The 19,261-nt window shown below is 36.7% G+C and overlaps 4 protein-coding genes and 1 pseudogene across 7 annotated transcripts; 4 read left to right on the top strand and 1 right to left on the bottom strand.

Moving 5' to 3' along the window:
• Positions 1 to 1,857: 1,857 nt before the first annotated feature.
• On the top strand, positions 1,858 to 5,782 carry LOC147481995 (uncharacterized). The gene is made up of 6 exons (XM_086579150.1): positions 1,858 to 2,557; positions 2,694 to 3,684; positions 3,770 to 3,984; positions 4,236 to 4,816; positions 5,525 to 5,685; positions 5,770 to 5,782. The coding sequence occupies exons 1-6, from the start codon at positions 1,858 to 1,860 to the stop codon at positions 5,780 to 5,782; spliced, it is 2,661 nt and encodes an 886-aa protein (XP_086435276.1).
• Positions 5,783 to 5,869: 87 nt separating this feature from the next.
• LOC147481996 (5'-3' exoribonuclease 4-like) lies at positions 5,870 to 10,279 on the top strand. Of its 2 annotated transcripts, XR_015204586.1 has the most exons (6): positions 5,870 to 6,029; positions 6,440 to 6,564; positions 6,642 to 6,718; positions 7,349 to 7,423; positions 7,531 to 7,688; positions 9,792 to 10,279. XR_015204586.1 is itself a non-coding variant. In XM_086577443.1 (4 exons), exons 1-4 carry the CDS (start codon positions 6,015 to 6,017, stop codon positions 7,372 to 7,374), a joined length of 243 nt encoding a protein of 80 aa, XP_086433569.1. In that variant the 5' UTR covers positions 5,874 to 6,014; the 3' UTR covers positions 7,375 to 7,847. The 2 variants fall into 2 exon arrangements, 1 of the variants encoding a protein (XP_086433569.1); XM_086577443.1 differs by lacking the exon at positions 9,792 to 10,279 and having other exon boundaries at positions 5,874 to 6,029; positions 7,349 to 7,847.
• On the top strand, positions 7,968 to 11,695 carry LOC147481997 (sucrose synthase-like). Of its 2 annotated transcripts, XM_086577442.1 has the most exons (6): positions 7,968 to 10,208; positions 10,295 to 10,368; positions 10,454 to 10,627; positions 10,766 to 10,931; positions 11,017 to 11,144; positions 11,266 to 11,695. In XM_086577442.1, exons 1-6 carry the CDS (start codon positions 10,139 to 10,141, stop codon positions 11,281 to 11,283), a joined length of 630 nt encoding a protein of 209 aa, XP_086433568.1. In that variant the 5' UTR covers positions 7,968 to 10,138; the 3' UTR covers positions 11,284 to 11,695. The 2 variants fall into 2 exon arrangements, with proteins under 2 accessions (XP_086433568.1, XP_086433567.1); XM_086577441.1 differs by lacking the exon at positions 11,266 to 11,695 and having other exon boundaries at positions 11,017 to 11,236.
• LOC147481998 (uncharacterized) lies at positions 11,348 to 11,692 on the top strand. Its single transcript, XM_086579151.1, has one exon. It carries the CDS (start codon positions 11,348 to 11,350, stop codon positions 11,690 to 11,692), a length of 345 nt encoding a protein of 114 aa, XP_086435277.1.
• A 1,041-nt stretch (positions 11,696 to 12,736) lies between the features above and the next one.
• LOC147481999 (putative sugar phosphate/phosphate translocator At3g14410) lies at positions 12,737 to 18,042 on the bottom strand (annotated as a pseudogene). The gene is made up of 11 exons (XR_015204585.1): positions 17,571 to 18,042; positions 17,384 to 17,501; positions 16,763 to 16,941; positions 15,688 to 16,014; positions 15,491 to 15,598; positions 15,378 to 15,412; positions 15,057 to 15,169; positions 14,563 to 14,806; positions 14,209 to 14,477; positions 13,349 to 13,510; positions 12,737 to 13,277 (listed from the first exon to the last, which is right to left on the bottom strand). The product of XR_015204585.1 is annotated as a putative sugar phosphate/phosphate translocator At3g14410 (transcript).
• Between the last annotated feature and the right edge of the window lie 1,219 nt (positions 18,043 to 19,261).

Here is a 19,261-nt window from a genome sequence, read left to right on the forward strand (position 1 = left end):
GGGGTGTGACACGCACTCTGTGAAACGAGAATTAGTTAGGACTACACATTTTTTGCCACTTATCTGTTTTAATGTCTCTTCTTTGCTTGAGGACAAGCAAAGTGCTGTTTGGGGGTAGTGTGATAAGCACCCAAAAGTTTATTATGAAACCCCATTGAGACATATAAATTTGCTTAATTATGTGTTTAATAATCATGAAATAAATATGCTTTCATACTTTTGCAGGTATTCGCAGTAAACATGGAAATATTGGTTAAACCTGCGATAAAGCACGGGGAACGACGTATATATGAATTCTTCCAAATCCGCACAGAAGCATCAAACTTCCGAAGCTCCTACCTCTTGAACCAGGACTCCAAATGTGACAAGTGAGCTGCTCAGACAATCAGGGCGATGAACTCTACGCATAGGCAGGAAGTTGTAAAATTGCCCAAAGACCAGACTGCCACTGGACTGCACATAGACCCACTATGCGGGCCCGTAAGATTGGATGAGTCATCAATCATGGAGCATGTCAAGACAAAAATAACAAATTATTGGTGCAAAATTGACACCTTGCATGTAATTAATTAGATTAGGTGTTAATAGTGAAAAAAAAATGCAAGATATCACTTTGTTTTAATGTGGTGGATAAAAATGAAATAAATGTGGTTTAATGTTTCATGTGGGAGGAAAAGAGATTTCTCTCAAATGGAGAAGAAAACAAAACAAGGGGGGACACTCCATTTACTCCCTTGACTTCTTTTCCTTACCTTGTATTATTTTAGTTCCTTAGTCTTAGATTTTATTTTTAGTTTTATTTTGGTAAGAATAACTTGTAATAGTTTTAATGGAGGAAACCTTGTGTTTCTCTTGAAAAATTCTCACTTCTTCATGTAAGTGAGTATATAAATAAATAGTTTTCTTCTTTTTCTTCTCTCTCTTCTTCATGTAAGTGAGTATATAAATGTGATATAGCTGGTTGTGTCAACAATATTCCTCAACTCTATAAGTTTTTTCTTTTCTTGGTCCTTTTGAGCATGCAATTCGGCCTCCTTGACCATTTTCTCAATTTCATCCTCAGACAGTCCTCCTGACGACTTAATTGTAATCTGTTGTTCTTTTCCTGTAGCTTTTGTCTTTGGCAGAAATGGTCACAATACTATACCATGAATTGGTGATTATAAGATGCATGAATATATGTGTTTGACTCTAGTTTCATCTAATTTTGTACTCACTTTGGTACTGAATATTAGGTCGCTATATGTATGCGTAGAGTTAGCTTGAAGTAAGTGTATGCCTAGAGTTAGCATTGTAACTCCTTGGCCTAGTTAGTGTATGCCTCTACATAACTATTTAGCTATTTTTCTTGTTCTGAGTTTCATTCATTCTTTCTTATCTCTTAGAAGTACATCATGGAGTCAACGTGCTTGATAGATAAGAGTTGGATTGATCTAGACGATTTCCGGCATCCGCGTTTTATAAGAGGTGTTACAGAGTTTGTAACCTTTGCCTCGGAACATCACGTTAACAAGAATGTCATACCATGTTCTTGTCGAAAGTGTCGAAACCAAAGTAGCGAAAGAATGAGTCCGCGATAATGTTGCCTACTACAATCGCTTTTAGCTATGGGTTTGACAAGACATATAAAATGTGGTTCTTGCACGGTGAGAAAGAAGTGGAAGAACAACACAATAAAAGAGGGCCGGAATTTCAAGAGAACGTGCATGTGGTTGACATGAATGCTGCTTTCCACACCATTGCTCAAGAGTTTAGTCTTAACAACTTGGACACTTTTCTTGGAGATGATCCAGGAGGTTGTATAGAAGGGGAAAAGTCGTAGACGATGTTGCTTTTAACGCTAACTTGCGTGAAGCAATGACTGAATTATATCCTGGATGTGACTTCAGTGTTCTTAGATTTGTCGTGAAACTCCTTAACCTGAAGTACACAAATGGGTGGAGTGATAAGAGTTTTACCGTATTGCTTCAACTACTCCGCATGGTGTTGCCTGCTGGTAACAAGATACCAGAGAATAACTACAGGGCAGATAAGATGATTAAAGACTTGAAACTAAAATGCAAGAAAATTGATGCATGTAGAAACGACTGCATCTTGTATTGGGAAAAGAATGAATTTAAGGTTACCTGTCCTACTTGTGGTGTTTCTAGATACAAAACTCCAACCATTGAGGATTTGAGGAAGCGAACCAGGGTGCCTGCTAAGGTTTTGCAATACTTTCCACTTACGGAAAGGTTGAAGCGATTGTATAGTGTGCCTTGGGTGGCAAAGGAGATGCGGTGGCATTCTACTGAAGAATCAAAGCCTGGCACGATGAGGCATCCTGTTGACTCGGCAGTGTGGAAGCAAGTCAATTTAAAATATCCAGACTTCTCTGTAGAGCCATGGAATGTTGGCTTGGGACTAGCCACTGATGGTTTTACTCCTTATGGCAACTTTGGAACGCAACATAGTTCATGGCCTGTTATGCTTGTGAACTATAACCTCCCGCCTTGGATATGCATGAAGTCTCAATTCACCATGCTTTCAACTCTCATTGAGGGTCCAAAGCAACCAGGTAATGATATTGACATTTATTTGTAGCCGTTGGTTAAAGAACTCCAAGAATTGTGGCGTGATGGTTAAAGATGCATTCAAAGGTGAAGAGTTCCATATGCGTGCCATTTTATTGTGGGCAATCCATGATTTTCCAGCTTATGGGAATATCTCTGGCTGTAGAACTAAGGGAAAATTCGCTTGCCCTCCTTGTGGTCCGAAAACTGCTTCTATAAGACTTCACCATGGAAGTAAGCATGTGTTTATGAGAAGTAGACGGTGGCTTCCATTGAGATCCGAGGCTAGAAATGATACAAGAGAAAGCACCTATGATAAGACAAAGGAAAAAGGTGAGCAACCAATAAAGTTGACTGGAGTTGAAGTTAAGAGAATGACTAAGTGTTTGAAAAATCATCAATTTGGGAAACTCGGCAAGAATAAGGAAGGGAATAAAGGAAATTTGTGGTTTTCGAAGCGATCTATCTTCTTTAAGCTCAAGTATTGGAAACACATTCTCGCTCGTCATAACCTTGATGTCATGCATATTGAAAAAAATGTATGTGAAATTCTTCTTGCTTTGATGTTGAATACGAAAAGGAAAACTAAAGATGATGTCAATGCACGCAAAGATTTAAAGCGTATGAAGAGAAAGAAGAAATATTGGGTGACTAAGCTTGGCGGGAAACAGGTTATGCCTCAAGGTATCTTTTGGCTTCGAAAAGAAGAGAAGAAGTTGTTCATCCAAACCTTGCGCAATCTTAGTGTACCTGTTGGGTTTAGTGGTAACTGGTCTAATATTGTCAAAGGAGATTCAATGGATTTGAGAGAAATGAAGTCACATGACTATCATATTCTAATGCAACATTTGCTACCGGTATTAAAACAGCATGCTTATAGAGATGGCAACAGAGAAGAAGCTCGAACAATTATTACTACCATTTGTACTTTCTTTAGTGTTTTGTGTTCGAAGAAAGTAGAGATTGAAACACTTGATGTACTGGAAAGGGGTATGGTCAAGGCATTGTGCGCGCTGGAGAGAATCTGCCCACCATCATTGTTTGTTACTATGATGCATATTCCTATTCACTTAGCTCATGAGGCTCGCCTTTGTGGGCCTATTTTCTTTAGGTGGATGTATTGTTTTGAAAGGTACGTAGCCTGATTTTTGTTACTTATTTTATTTATTTATTTTCTCATTTTTAAGATTCTATTGCTTCTAAAATACTTTTTTAAGGTACATGAAATATTTCAAAGATTATGTTACCAACAAAGCGAGCCTGGAAGGGTGTATTGCAGAGCGTTACTTGAAGGAGGAGACACTAATGTATTGTGCTGGATATAAAAGAGGAGGTGGTCTTTTAGATAAACTTGATAGGATGGCTGAAAATGAACCTGATGTTTTACCAGATTTTTTGGATAGTGTAGACGACAACCACACTGCCAATGAGGGTGGGCCAGTGACCTAAGTGCAAAGTATTTATTGGAAGGTGTGGAATATGAACAAGCACGACAATGGGTACTAAGAAGTCATCCCAATCTAAATTATATACATAATCCTAACTGACTTTATTACTTCAAAAATCATTTAGGAAGTACACTAGCTTCATTGAGGACAATAAAACAAGTGCAAGGAGGAGGACTGGGCACACTAGAGTGGCATTTTATTCTGATGATTTCATCACATGGTTGACAAAACAAAGAGGAGTTCCTCGAATCCACCGATGATCACTTCAAGGATTTAGTTAGGGGACCTACACGCTTTGCTACAAAGTACCATAAGTATTGTGTCAATGGGTTTCTCTTCATCACCAAAGACTATCAGAAAAATAAAAGGAACCAAAACAGCAGTGTTACCACAAATTGCCCTACAACTTTCCGTTCTAGTTCTAAGGATAAAAATCCAATTGATGAAGATGCAGATTACTATGGTGTTCTAACAAACATTGTTCAACTAAATTATCGTGAAGGCTACAAGACTGTTTTGTTCAAGTGTGATTGGGCTAAGTGCACACAACTTGGTGTGAAAGTGGATGAGGAAGCAAAGTTGAGGTTGGTCAACTTATCCAATCAACTCAGTTCGGACCATATATGTGATGAACCATTTATTCTTGCAGAGAAGGCTACTCAGGTTTTCTATTCCCAAGATCCCAAGAATCTTGAATGGCATGTAGTGTTGGAGGTTCCAAGAAAAGTGTATTTTGATGAAGGTGGACCGTGTCTCTCAGATGAAAGAGTGGTGAATGATTCAGATATAGGGCCTAACAACCTCGACATTTCTATGGTGGATGAACTGATATTCAACGACCTAGACGACATGTTTGAAGTTGTTGAGAGTAGCAGAAAAAGAAAGAGATCTAGAACATAGTCCATTTATATTTTGTGTTGACTTAGTGGTGTGAGTTTTGTGGTATTAAAATTTTGGTAGTTCTTTGATCAAGTGCAACTTTTTGTTTGATTGTAATCATTGGGTCACCTTCTTGAAACATTGCTTGTGTACTTAAATGTTTTTATTGGCTTTTACCAGTGCCAAGTACTAAGTAAACTACTGGCTTTTTGCTATTTCCTTTTTGGTTTCGTGGTTGTGATGTATATTTTTTATCACTATATAATATGGTTCTTAGGAAAGCAATAATTGAGTTATGTTCTACCAACCCCCCTTGTAACTCTGCCTGTGCAAACTTATGATAAGTTTGCATTGCTGGTCCCAAGCCCAGATAAAAGAGGAGGGAGAAGGATGGCAGATGTTTTGTTTTGCTAGATTCACCTACGTTAACTAAAGCTGCTGGTGTTATTATAGATGTAAGTAATTCTTTTTCTTACTTCTACGATTTCTGCTTGTTTCTATTCATGGCGAGAAACTCATCTTTTACTCCATCCTTATATTGTTTTTTATGGCTACTGGTGCTATTACATTGCCTTGTGGAAGTTCGAGACAACGAAGTACTACTGCACTGTCATTGATGCTCCTAGACATTGTGACTTTATCCAGAGCATGATCGCTGGAACCTCTCAAGCTGATTGCTCAGTCTTGATCATTGACCAACCTACTGGTGCTGGGAAGTCGTTGTGTTATCAGTTACCGGCTCTTGTTTTGGAGGGAATAACTTTGGTTGTGAGTCCACTTTTAGCTTTGATGGTTGATCAGTTAAGGTAACTCCCTCCAATGATTCAAGGCATTGTTCTTAGTAGTACAGTTCTGTTTCTGTTTCTGACTGAGTGAATGGATGCCTACAGTTTGTTTTCTTAAGGTTTCTATGTTATATTGGTTTTTAAATGCTTGTATTAGTAGTACTTTTGCGAATACTGTAACTAAGGTTTGCTGGCATCTTCCTTGTTAAACAGATTTATCTATTCGGCCCACTTTTCCCCTGTTAAATACAAACTTCTTGGGTTTCTTATGTCATGTTTTTCTATTTCTGGTAGGTCTTAAAATATATTGAAGGAATGTGCTGGGTTATGCACTACTATTACGAAGGGGTATGCTCCTAACAATGGTAAGAGAAACTTTGATTGGCTTTGATATGTGCAAAACTAATTCTCATTTCTCTGACTTTCTCAGATATATTATTGAATGATTGTATTGTTAATGGGTGTACCACTTTAGAACAAAACCACGTATGGTACTGGGTCTAATTAGGAAAAGGAGGTGGGCTGATGGTGATAGAAAGAAAAGGTGTATGTTTACATAAGAAGGAATTAGAAATTGGGATGAAGAAGACAAGGGTAAAATTGGCGTAAGTGAGAATTTCAATGTTTGGCTAGAGGAGCAGGATGGAATGTGTAGTTAAGTGTGAGTTGCCAAATCACAGGGGTTTTGTTCTAAAGTGGTACAAACTTTGGTGGTTTTTTCTAAAATGCCCTTCATATTTGCAGCATCAATTTCACATATTTCTATTTTCTCCAGGTTTTATCCATATATGCGCCATTTGCTTCTGATTTTCTTAATATTGAGCATTGTGAAATTCATTTCACACCTGGGACACCGTTCAAGCCATTTGATCAGTTAATGGGTGTATTGCCTGCTGCAAGGTTTGCATTTAAGACTATCCTTTTTGCTATTGGTACTTGGTTGTCAACACAATATGTGATTAGAGTTGTGTTTCTAGTGTGCATGCACTTCCCTTGTGTTACAGGGAACTGATGACTGATTCTTCATCTCCAATTTTAGATTTTTATCCCATTGGTAAGGTTCATTTGGTTTTTCAGATACAACCTTGACTTCCTTCCTTAGTGTAGTTAGTAATGATTTCTTTTATCAGAAGCTTACAGTAGTATATTTCTGGTAAATTTTGAGCTTGACATGTTTGGAAAGCATCATGCATGGTAGGTAATGCTCCGTATTTTGGCTTTGAATTTGAATATACACATGTGAAATTGAGCAGTCAATTTGGGCTTTGAAATTCAATCAATAAAGCTTGAGCTGAATTTCTCATCCAGCATGATCTCAGTGTAGTATATTGGATGATTCTTCCTTGTATTATGAATTGTATGCTTAAAACTTGAAAAATCCTAGTCATACCTAATCATGGCTCCTAATTGTGGGTATTACCATTGTTAGCAATATTATTGGCATAATATGTTAAGATAACTGCGATAAGTAGTTCTTTATACAGAGAAATACTAAGAGAACAAACACAATTTGGGCTAAGTTTTCTAACATTCTATACTTCTAACTGTGACGAAATAGAAAGATTCAACTGCATTACACTTTCAAGTTGTTAATAATATTGAATTCTTTCCTCTCTTAAATTTCATACTACAAATAGGATAATAAATCTTGCTTTATGACCTTATGTTGTGTTGAAATTGACAGGCTATCTACAAATTACCGTTTATTGAAGAATCTCGTCTTCTTCTAGAGATTGCAAAAGTTGAACATACCTTGACAGTAGTGCCTACTTCCGATGATCCTTCCTTTGTCATTCTCAATTTCAATTTTTTATTACTTCATTTCTTCTTATCTTGTTAGTGGCCATCTTTTTTCTCGCTATATAGGATGAAGAGAAGAGTAGAAACAGCTTTGGTATGGATTTACTGTTTGTCCATATTTCACATCCATTAGCAGCAGAGATCATAATATTTTTCGAGCGAAATAAGGTTCACCCAAAGTTGGCTATGGCTTAAGTCAAACGAAGAATTGATCCGAAATTCAGGTTTGTGATCATAAAATTCAATAAATAGCAGCCCACACCTTGTTCCTTTACAGGTTATTTTTCAAGTTATCATTGTTACACATTTATGTGCAAACTTAAATGAAATACCGGTTTTAGTTGTTGTCATTAGATCCAGAAAATAAAATAGAAAATAAGCAATTTGTTTCTTAGTTGGTATTTTTAATCAACAAAATGGTTCATTTATTGTGCTAAAATATGTAATAACTTAATGACCAGTCAATTGAGATATACCTCATTCTAATGGGGTAAGAACCCCACACATTTTCAAGACCAAGAAATTGGTCCAGAAGACCAATTTTGAGCCAAAATCACGGTAGAAGACAACCTATTTTAGAAACCACTCACAAAACCAAATTCCATGTTTTAATCACTTATGGACCCAGTCTTTTAATTAAAATAACCCTCAAGGAAAAAATAAGTTGGCCCAGTTTTTTATTTTTTATTTTATTTCCCCTTTTACCCTTATATGAATAAAACAAAACTACGAGAGAGAAAACCCAAAAGGCCAAAACTCCTTCTTCTCCAACCAACCAGACCCTTTTTAGACGATAATAACACCTCCTTGCGAAGAATAGCCTTTTTTATACAATAATATCAATGGCTAATTATCAAACAAAGCTAGAGATGGCGGCACCAGACTAATTATCAAACAAAATAGTGTTCATAGCTCCAATAGGTATGAACACTCATTGTTCATAGCTAATGTTCATAATTGGGGGTATGAACAATTAATGGTCATAGCTAATGTGAATAACTTATTCAAATTTGGGTAAAAGTGATATCCAAAGGTGATGGTGGTTCGATTCCACCAAGATCCTCTAAAATTTTAATGTTAATCAAACAATGATTGTTCATTTTTTACTGTTAAACACGTATTGTTCATACCTACTTTAAGCATAAACACGTATTGTTCATATCTGTTTTGGAAATAAACATTTATTGTTTATATCTACTTTGGATTCATGTTTTTTTGTTGGTATGAACACGTATTTTTCATATCTGTTTTGGGTATGAACAATCAATATTCATATCTGTTTTGGGTTCATGTTTTTTTTAAGTAGGTATGAACAATCAATGTTCATATATGTTTTGGGTATGAACAATCAATGTTCATGTCTGTTTTAGGTATGAACATTTATTGTTCATATGTGTTTTGGGTATGAACAATCAATGTTCATATCTGTTTTGGGTTCATGTTTTTTTTGGGTATGAACACGGATTGTTCATACCTAAAGAAGGTATAAAAAGGTATGAACAATCAATGTTCATATCTATTTTGAGTGTGTACATTTATTGTTCATATCTGTTTTGTTCATACCTATTGTTCATAGCTAATGTTCATAATTTGGGGTATGAACAGTTATTGTTCATATCTGTTTTGGGTTCATATTTTCATAGCCACAATCAATGTTCATAGCTGATGTTTAGCATGGAATGTTCATACCTATTGTGGGTATGAACAATCAATGTTCATAGCTATTGTTCATACATGGATAGGTATTGATTGTTCATACCTATTGTGGGTATGAACAATCAATGTTCATAACCGGGTTGTTTCAGTTGGGTCGGGCCATTTATTTTTTTTCTTCAGGGGTATACTTAACTTTTCATCTACCCGAGCCATTCTTATTTCGTGTCAAAGGTAAACTTGAACTTTCATCCACCCGGTCCTTGTGAGTAATTACAAAAATAATGTGTCCTCTAGAGTTTCTCTTTCGGCCGATTTGTCCTCTAGAGTCGCTCCCTGTTTTCAAGACTTACTGTGATGGCTTAACCGTATCTCCGTTGATGTCTGTGGGGTGTGGGGGTTTGGAGAACCCTACCGCACACCTCTTTGCATTAATAAACTTATAACAAAATGTATTGGAAGTCAACCGTAGTCTCGTTATTGTTTATGTATCATAGTCGCAGAATGTTATTTACTTAAAAGGGAAATAGGAAAAAGTTGTTATAGCACCTTTGCATTTATAGTAAAGGAAAAGTCAACCATATTCTGCAGAGGTTCTATTAATAAAAGCCTCAACATCAAGATCTTCTAGGGCTGAAGGAATTTATAGAACGCATTACATTTCCTGATAACAGGAACTAGATTCAGAGGGAACCAAATTACTGGCAAAGTTGCAAATTGCATTTCTTTGACCTTCTAATTATGTAGAAACATTCTTCGTCCCAAAGTGGTACGTACCAGTGGCCTGAGTCTTGGTTCTCTTTAGAAATGGTCTCTGTATACCAACCGGATACTCTGTATTCACAGTTTGAATATAGATTCCAAGATATTGGTTTGGAGAAAGGGTGGGGTGATACTGCTGAGCGAGTTCAGGAGATGATTCATTTGCTCTTGGATCTTCTTGAAGCACCTGATCCCTGTACCTTGGAAAAGTTCCTTGAGAGGGTACCAATGGTTTTCAACGTTCTTATTCTATCTCTGCATGGCTACTTTGCTCAAGCGGATGTTCTGGGCTATCCTGACACTGGTGGCCATATTCTTCTTTGATTGCAGTATGATCTCATCTTAGATTCTGGTTGCTTTTATATACGTATTCTGCTTTTGGAATAACTTTAGGTCGTCTATATTTTGGATCAAGTTCGTGCCTTGGAGAGTAAGATGCTTCTTCGCATTAAGCAGCAAGGACTGGATATTGTACCCCGAATACTCATTGTAATATTTCGGACACTTATCTGGATATAATGCTAATTAGTACATTTTTGTTCTTTTTTATTCTCATTTGTGCATTTGAATCCAGGTGAAGCGTCTTCTACCTGATGCAGTAGGGGCGACTTGCAATCAACGTCTTGAGAAAGTTTACGGTACAGAGCATTCACATATTCTCCGAGTTCCTTTCAGAACTAAGAAAGGAATTCTCCGCAAATGGATTTCAAGGATTGAAGTATGGCCATACTTGGAGACATTCACTGAGGTTAGACTTTCTTTTATGCTCATCTTATCCAGTCACACAGGTAATTGGAGAAGAATTATTGGTAGCTCAAAGCCATTTTCTCATTGCCGTTTCATGCACTCTAAGAAACTGATATTTCTTGTCTGTATTTTTCTGCAGTGCACCATTGCCCATGCTCTTGAGAAAACAAAGTATCCTAATTCTGACATATATTGGAAAAACTTTGAAGAGAAGTACCACTTCTCATGCCAGTTCACAGCTTATTTATATGCCATGAACCATACAGATTTCATCATACTAGTACATTCCAGGAGATTGTTGGAAGGTATGTTCACTAGATGCGTACTAACTTTATGGTCTTTTAATTTTCAGACCTAATATTTGACCTTTTTTCTTCTAAATTCTTACAGCAAGGACATTGTTAGACAGTGTGCGGTCTCTTCTCATTTCCTCTCTGTTTGTGCCTCCTTGTTGGCATCATATACATACGGTGCACGTTCATCTTTGTCTGTTCTGCACCATTTCTTTAGGGGTATATGTATGTGTCTCCACTTTTTTATCCTTTATGGTGATGAACGTGTACATAGTCCAATTTTCCGTTATGTGACTCACTACGTTTTCTTTGTTCAATATCATCTCATTATCTTCAACTTTGACAGCTGGGATTCCGAATGTGAGGTGGTTTGGCGCTGAAGGAGATTACAATGTTCTTGTGATAAAGTCAAAACTCCCGAAATAGTGATGACTTCTCCCAGCACTAAGCCACCAAGTGCAGATTCAGTTCATGTGTTGCTTAAGCAGGCACTACGTGCTGATGACCGTGTATTATTGTTGGATTGCTTGCACATGAGAGACAAAAAGGTTATTGCAAATTCAATCTCCCTTTTGACTCCATCAGACATTCTCAAGCTCTTGGATTTCTTGATTTCTATAGTTCAGTCAAGGGGTGCAGTCTTAGTTTGTGCGCTCCCATGGTTGAAAAGTCTGCTTCTTCAACATGCAAGCGCTATTATGTCCCAAGATTCTTCTATACGTGCACTGAATTCTTTATATCAGATTATTGAGTCTAGAGTTTCAACTTTTTAGTCAGCTCTTCAACTATCTAGTGTGATTGGGAATTTGGGATGCCTGAAAGAATTATTACAACCAATATTTTTTTTTAAAACAAAAAACTAATACCCGACGGATACCAACTGTCTAGTAGTAAACTACCCCGACGGACCTATCCGATGGCCTATAGCACTGGTCCTATCTGACGGATAGTGACAGCTGATATATCCGACGGCCTATAACAGTTGTCGTATCCGACGGCTAGTGACCGCAGGCCTATCCGACGGTTAACAACAGCAGTCCATATCCGACAGATCTTGGCAGCAGTAATACCCGACGGTTCAAAGCAGTGGGAATATCCGTCGGCAAAGATCATCAACCCCGACAACCTGTTATGACTGTTCATAACTGTCGGAAACCTATGCCAACCGAGCGTTTTCCGACGGTCGTGCTGCAGTTTTGGTCTGTCGGGTAATACCTTTGGCGACAGTCACTGTCAGTCGGGTAAAGTGACTTCTTTTGTAGTGAATGTACTCAAAGAAGTATTTAAACGTCAACAAACATGCGTAAGTAATAAAAGCACAAGTAGTAGTCCATATATGAAGAGCCTTTTAAGAAATAAGAACTAACTTCAGATAGCATCTGTGAAATGATAATTTAAAGATTTGGTAGCATTTTTGCAAACACCCCTATAACTTTGTTATCCTTTTTACGTAAGTGTTTTTTGTGAAACACTATTATACATGAAGAATTGTTAGGTGCTTCAAATATCACATGCATGGTTTATTACTTACATGTTGAATTATAGATGTAACATACTACATTCCCCATCTATCGCTTTAGATGAGACTGTAAGCATGTCAGCTCTGCCGGTAATGAATACATTAAGCATGCAGTTCAGACAATGGAATAATACATATTTTTTTTACCCTCAGAAAAATAAAAGTTACAATGTGAAAAAAGCTTCAGACAACCACCAAAAAAAGAAAAGAAAATATATTTGTATACTTGTGTAGTGAGCTAGTATTAGAGGTAATAATGTAATTGTACTTAAAGCAAAGCCAGCACCTCAGAAGGATGAAACCAAGTAACCTCATCCACAGCTTAAGCACCATGAGTTATGAAAGATAGTAAAATTGTTTGACAATAAGAATTAGTCACTTTTTTAAATCATCTATAAAACTGCCTATAAAGGTGGGGGACGGAATTGAGCATAAAGATGCCCGGTTCAATAAGTTGTTAAAATGTGCAGCAAAGTGAACTCCTAGTAATATTTTGTTTTCAATGCAAGGAGAAATTCATTGACTTGGGTTAGATCATACTTGGGAATGCTGAAGTGATCTGGGTTCTGCCTCCAATGTTGACATCAGTAGGATTCGAAGAAATATGACAACTTCTAGGCAGAACTTCTGCAACTATCTGGCAACCTGCAGAACCATGGAGCACAAGAAAGATCCAATGGCAATGTCACGCCCACGTGTTATTGGACAATGCATCAGATACTCGCACATCAATAAAACCGCTGGTGTCATGACAACATGATGGAAATCACAGCATGGAAATATCATGGACCATATCCTCAAAAGAAATAATGTCTTCATAGAAGGCCAAGAACTCGTCACTACAAGATGTATGTGCATTAGTAAAAAAAAACTAGTACAAGGAAGTTGTTTTATTTAAGCTGGAAAGTACCTCACAAAATTGAGTTCTGGTTTGATGTATGTGTCGCCGAGCACAAATTGCAGCAAAGTACGGAGTGTCCATGCTCATCTCCATCAATGGTTTAACCAACAAGTTCAACTGTTCAAGAGTTTGAAGTTCAATGGCTTCTTATCCGCAATGACAGCCAAAATACTACAATAAGACACCACAAAAAACCTAAGAAAAAAAATAACAATTCATTACAAGAACACTTGCTTTTCTTTTTATTAAATGCCTAGCTTGCAACTCAAACTTAGATCCAGGTATGCCAGACTAAAAACTAAGCTTAATTGAACATTAGGGTGAATTTTAAGGTCACAAGCACAGCCCAAAAGATGATTAACTTCAGAACTTGTGTTCTGACACAAAATCACCCTTGTGTCAAGCAACCCCAAAAATGTGTAGTAATTGTTACCTAAAAGAAACTGAAGTTTTAACTCCATTATATTATACTAGTATTACCCGCAATGACAGCCAAAATACTACAATAAGACACCATAAAAAACCTAAGAAAAAAAATAACAATTCATTACAAGAACACTTGCTTTTCTTTTTATTAAATGCCAAGCTTGTCACATACTCGAGTGCAACTCAAACTTAGATCCAGGTATGCCAGACTAAAAACTAAGCTTAATTGAACATCAGGGTGAATTTTAAGGTCACAAGTACAGCCCAAAAGATGATTAACTTCAGAACTTGTGTTCTGACACAAAATCACCCTTGTGTCAAGCAGCCCCAAAAATGTGTAGTAATTGTTACCTAAAAGAAACTGAAGTTTTAACTCCATTATATTATACTAGTATTACCCCCACACACACACAATATTAAAAAAGGTTTTTGCAATTACTTACCAATTCCATAACCAAATAGGTTTATAACAGTTAGCTTTGTGTCAGCAAACAGAAGGGTTGACAGTAGGACGACCACCCAATCCTTGACAACTCCCGCGACACGAATAGTCAATGCACTTGTGTGTGAGATGACAAGGAACACCGATAGATTCAGTGCAAAAGTACAAAGGGAATTGAGGGTCAGCACAAGAGGTTGAAAACTCCATGGTCCATTCGCATTCATCTTTGGCAGCTCTAGAAATATCCATGGGATGAAGAGGCATAGAGCACTGCAGAAAACAATATTTTGTCACGGAGGCAGCTTTTCACATAAGAGCTGGAAATCAAACTTATGAAAGAAAGTTCTACACATACCCGCACGGACTGACATAGTACATTACAGATATAGGATTTAGTTTGAGACCCTTTTCACAAATATCTCCATGAAAATTAGCCTCAACACCTCCCATTTGGTAAACCACTCCGATCCAGTTAACATTTACTTCTCCAGATGAAGCAACAAGAATGCCAAAACTGATCAACGACATTATGAAAAACATTCTGCAGCTCATAAGTTCAAGTCCTGATGCTACTCCAAGAATAAAGACCGCTAAAGGCACTACACATTTGAAAGCTTACATTATGAACAATTGCCCCAATAAATGGTTGTATACATGTAAGAAGAACACTTCAGACTGTGTGAAGGTTGGGATACTTCAATCTCTAGCCGTGTAACAATTACCCCAGCTGACGCAGGGGCACTTGGACATACTTACATGGACAGATTTGACTCACGTACATACTTACATTAAAGGTAATAACATAGGCACATAGCTATACAGGGGTAGTTGAGTTTGGAGAAAACATACTGATAGCTTTCAACATTTGTGCAAATGCAACAGAAATATACATATATGCAGTGTTCCCCAGCCACAGCGTCATCGCAAACATTGCACCAATTGGGATAACTGAAGTAGTGTATCTGAACACCAAAATTAGAATTCAATTCATGAAACTACCCTTTCATATCAATTATCAGATAACAAAAATTTTATTCTATATAATCGGTCCACTATATGCAATTAATCCCCGACCGATTTCCAGTGCTTACCATCTTAAACTACATTCTAACATGGAACAAACATTTCTAAACAATTGTAATAATGAAAAAGGATTTGTTTGATGCTTACATATCTAAAGTCATTCCCTCTTCAACCTTCATAATCTATAATAACACAATCAAGTTAAGCAGAATCCTATAAACAAAAACTAGTATGTTCAAACAATATATAAATAAATGTACCTTGAAAACTTTAGTTAACAAAAAACACAATACAGATGAAAACACCAAGTGTAGTAGAGTCAATCCAAGTGGGTATGGGAAGTTGATTTGTTTTGATGATAATACCCACTGCATGCATCCACGTAACAAAAAATGTCAATCAAATTAATCATACATATAAATGTATATGAAATAGATTTGTTTCAGCTGTGACTGACCTTATTAAAGAAAATCTAACCGCTGGATAGAAAGATGTATAAAAGAATGTAAATGTAAGTGAGAGCTCCTTCTCTGATTGCTTTTGCCATTCTATTTGATCCGACTTTTCCGGAAAACTTGTGTTTCTTGGATTGGCAAAAGTAGCGAGATCGGTTTATAATTGTGGTCGCCTCTTCAACTTCACACTTCACTCTCTCGTTTTTCTTGGGATGTGGCCGAAATACCATGGCGGAATTTCGGAAGATATTTCAACGACTGTAAAGCCCAACTCGAAGTTTTGGTCCATGGTGAAGCCCACGGGTTGAAAATTTTTAAGTGAGCCTGAACTGATGAAAAATGTTGAAAATTTCAGCTGACAAAAGTAAACTAGAAACTGGGCATAGCAGAGGCAGTGAGCAGAGTATAAAATTGTTGTATGGTCATTGGCACTAAATAAAATCACGACAATTGAAAAAAGTGCCAATCACAAATCACAACTCTTGTGGGTGAGGTTCCAAGTGAGAAGCCTTATTGGCTTTAGGTTCCTGAAATCTTACTGAAAGCCTGCACGATAGGGTTGGAATCAGATTCAATACATAGCTAGCATATTTGCTCCACCTACTAACAAAATGTTTGTCTTTGGCGGGGATGTCATTAATTATGTACCAAGATGGACATATGTTATGTTATGGGTGCCCATATACTATCACATGGATAAGTCACACTCAAATCACATGCATCTATAATTTCATATTTCAAATGATTTTTATACTTTGTATGACAAAAAACAAACACTAGAACACAGTTTTGGTAGAGAAAGCGTATAAATGACACCAAAATAGATCAGATATGAAAATGAGCCTAGCATAACATAAGCTAAAGCAGGTAAGAGTGTCGTTAAGTCAGGACCTAAGTTCCATTTGGTGTTAATGGGATCCCTTGTTTCACTCTACTAAAAAATGATAAAAGAAGCCTCTCACAAATATAATAATACATTGATGTTGAAACTTATGAAGCTTTTGTTAAAACAATTACCAAGCCCAAGAACCCAAAGTGCGGCACTATTACTAAGTCAAAGAAGGCAAGAACCCATACCTCTCTGCTAGCTTTCCTCTGTGAGTGGGCAGAACTTTGATTCAATAAGTTATTTCAACATGCAACAAATATATTAATAGGCAACACATCAACTGATCTGCACCAAAGGCAATGGAACATGGTCTAATCCAACCAGCTCCAATCAATGCGAACGCAAGAGTTGATAGGAGGAATTCATACTGAACCCAAGCATTGATAATAAATATAAAACAAATAACTAATTATTAACCCAAAGTTTCCCATTGTTAACACAAACAAATAACTAATTAATACAAAGTTCCTAAATTCTACCGTAGTAGTATATCTCCCTCAACCCAAACCAAATTATTAACACCACCTTTTTCCACTTCTCCTTCTAGATAAACAAAAACCAACATCAACCCAATTTTCCCCATCTATGCTCTTTGTTCAACTAATTTCACAATCACTCCAAACACACATTTGACAAAAAATCAAGAAATGACTAAAATTTGAGTTACATTTATAGAGAAGCTAAACAGAACAAAACCCAAATCAACCAAATCATTAAAAATGGAAAAAACAAACATGTCCATCTCACAAAATCAAATTTTTATCCTTGTATAAGTAAATGAAAATTTTCTTTTAAAAAAAAAGGCTCACATGGGATTTTGTAGAATGAAGGAGCAACAACATCTCAGAGAATCCATGAAGTGATAAGAGAGACCAGGAAGACAACCATAATCAAGTCCAACAGAAAGTCTTGGGATCCCAGAAGCTACTGAAATAAACCCAAATGCGTATATTAGACGAAAGCCCTAAAAATTTATAGGAAATGGTAAAGCCATACCGAAGAGATAGAATGCTGCACTTGAAATCCCAAAAACTGAAGCAACAGAACTTCCCAATGCCTAAAATCCCAAAATTCAGACCCCTCTTCTTTGAATCTGTGTTTGTGAAACACAACCACAAACATAAACAAGCGGTTTCATTACCTGAACAATAGGTTCGAATGGCTGTTGAGGTGGAGAATTGGTGTTGCTGGTAGAGAGATTTCAGAAGAAAGTGATACTGTCGAGTGGTCTAGTGTTTTCTATTTTGGAAACAAACTACCCCTCTTTTTACTTCGTCCTTATTTCTTTTGGTTTTTTTTTTATTTTTTGAGGAAAATATGGGCGCTAAATAACGAAATGATAGGCGCGGAAAGAAAAACATTAATAGTGCCTATTATCTACAAGACTACAACGGATGCAAGGGTGGGCAATAATTTTCTTTCAAAAACTGATTTGAAGAACCAGCTACGCATACAAGGGTTGCCAATAATAGAGACTATCAGCAACGCTTGAAAGTGTTGTCGAAGCTTTTACCAAATTTTGGTATTCACTGTGAGCATAGAATTAGCAACACTTATTGAACCGTTGCCAAACTTAGCTACTTAACCACATATTTTTCCCTATTTTAAAAGTGTCTCCAACTCTTTCAAGCATTGCTGAAAGTAAATAATATTTGCTACTCTTAAAAGCGTAGCTAATAGTAGCTAAATAATACAAAAAAATTAATTTAGCTAAATAATACAAAAAAATTAATTTAATTATTAGAAAATGCGAGATACATATAGCAACGCTTAAAACTGTTGCCGATAATAGCATCTATTACCTATTCCAAAAAAGCAATAACAACGTTTTTAAGCATATCAAAAGATGTTTATTGGCTACGCATTGTAAGCGTAGCAAATAATTTCGTAGCAAAAAATCTCATCTCTCTTTCTCTTTTTGGTTTTTATGTTTATGCGGTTGAGTGAAATGAACGTTTTTGGTCAGTATTTGGTCAATGGGAAATTGGAATTGGGAGTTTGAATGGGCCTGGCGTTATTCTGTGAAAATGATGGAATTGTGTCTTTCCTATGGGCTTTGGGATTGGAGAAGTAGTTCTGTGGAAGTTGAGTGAAGGTTAGATTGGCCTGACTCGTTAAATGAAGTCAATGGGATTGTTTATGGGCTCTGGGATTGGAGTTGGGTAGTTAATAGATGACCCTCGTTTGTTTCAGGCTTACACAATCTAAAAGTGTCTTTGTCAGAGAGAAACTAAAATATTTCTATTTAAAAAGAATCACTAATTTACTTCACTAATATATCATTGAACACTTTCAACCCTTTCCCCACCCCCAACAAATAAATAAGAGGCTTAAATACATAAATATGCAACGTATTTAGGTCCTATTAACATTTGTATCAACATAGAATTTTTTTTCACAAACGTATCAACGTACTATGCCCGATTTCACAAAAATAGCAATATGTTAGCATCCGTCAGTTAAGTGATGATGTGTCCATTTATTTTCAATTTTCTTTTTTTGTATTTTCCACCCAGCATAATATTAGGACGCGATGTGGCGAAAATAATACACCTAATATAATGGATGAGATTGATAACTCTTAAGGCCCAAAAAGAATAAGGACCCAGGCTCCAAAAATGATAGAACTCGACCCATGAAACAAAAGATTATAACCCGGCCCAACAATCTAACCCAAATTCTTATAC

The sequence above is a fragment of the Coptis chinensis genome, chromosome 8, assembly GCF_015680905.1.
Source record: "Coptis chinensis isolate HL-2020 chromosome 8, ASM1568090v1, whole genome shotgun sequence".
Classification (NCBI taxonomy): domain Eukaryota; kingdom Viridiplantae; phylum Streptophyta; class Magnoliopsida; order Ranunculales; family Ranunculaceae; genus Coptis; species Coptis chinensis.

Coding starts and splice junctions, on each gene's coding strand:
- LOC147481998 (XM_086579151.1), top strand. CDS start 11,348: ATGACTTCTCCCAGCACTAAGCCACCAAGTGCAGATTCAGTTCATGTG.
- LOC147481997 (XM_086577441.1), top strand. CDS start 10,139: ATGGCTACTTTGCTCAAGCGGATGTTCTGGGCTATCCTGACACTGGTG. Junction 10,209..10,294: donor CATATTCTTCTTTGATTGCA/GTATGATCTCAT, acceptor TTTTGGATCAAG/TTCGTGCCTTGGAGAGTAAG. Junction 10,932..11,016: donor TTCCAGGAGATTGTTGGAAG/GTATGTTCACTA, acceptor AAATTCTTACAG/CAAGGACATTGTTAGACAGT.
- LOC147481995 (XM_086579150.1), top strand. CDS start 1,858: ATGACTGAATTATATCCTGGATGTGACTTCAGTGTTCTTAGATTTGTC. Junction 2,558..2,693: donor TGAGGGTCCAAAGCAACCAG/GTAATGATATTG, acceptor ATGATTTTCCAG/CTTATGGGAATATCTCTGGC. Junction 3,685..3,769: donor TGGATGTATTGTTTTGAAAG/GTACGTAGCCTG, acceptor TACTTTTTTAAG/GTACATGAAATATTTCAAAG.
- LOC147481996 (XM_086577443.1), top strand. Junction 6,565..6,641: donor GGTGTATTGCCTGCTGCAAG/GTTTGCATTTAA, acceptor TTGTGTTTCTAG/TGTGCATGCACTTCCCTTGT. Junction 6,719..7,348: donor TTTAGATTTTTATCCCATTG/GTAAGGTTCATT, acceptor TGAAATTGACAG/GCTATCTACAAATTACCGTT.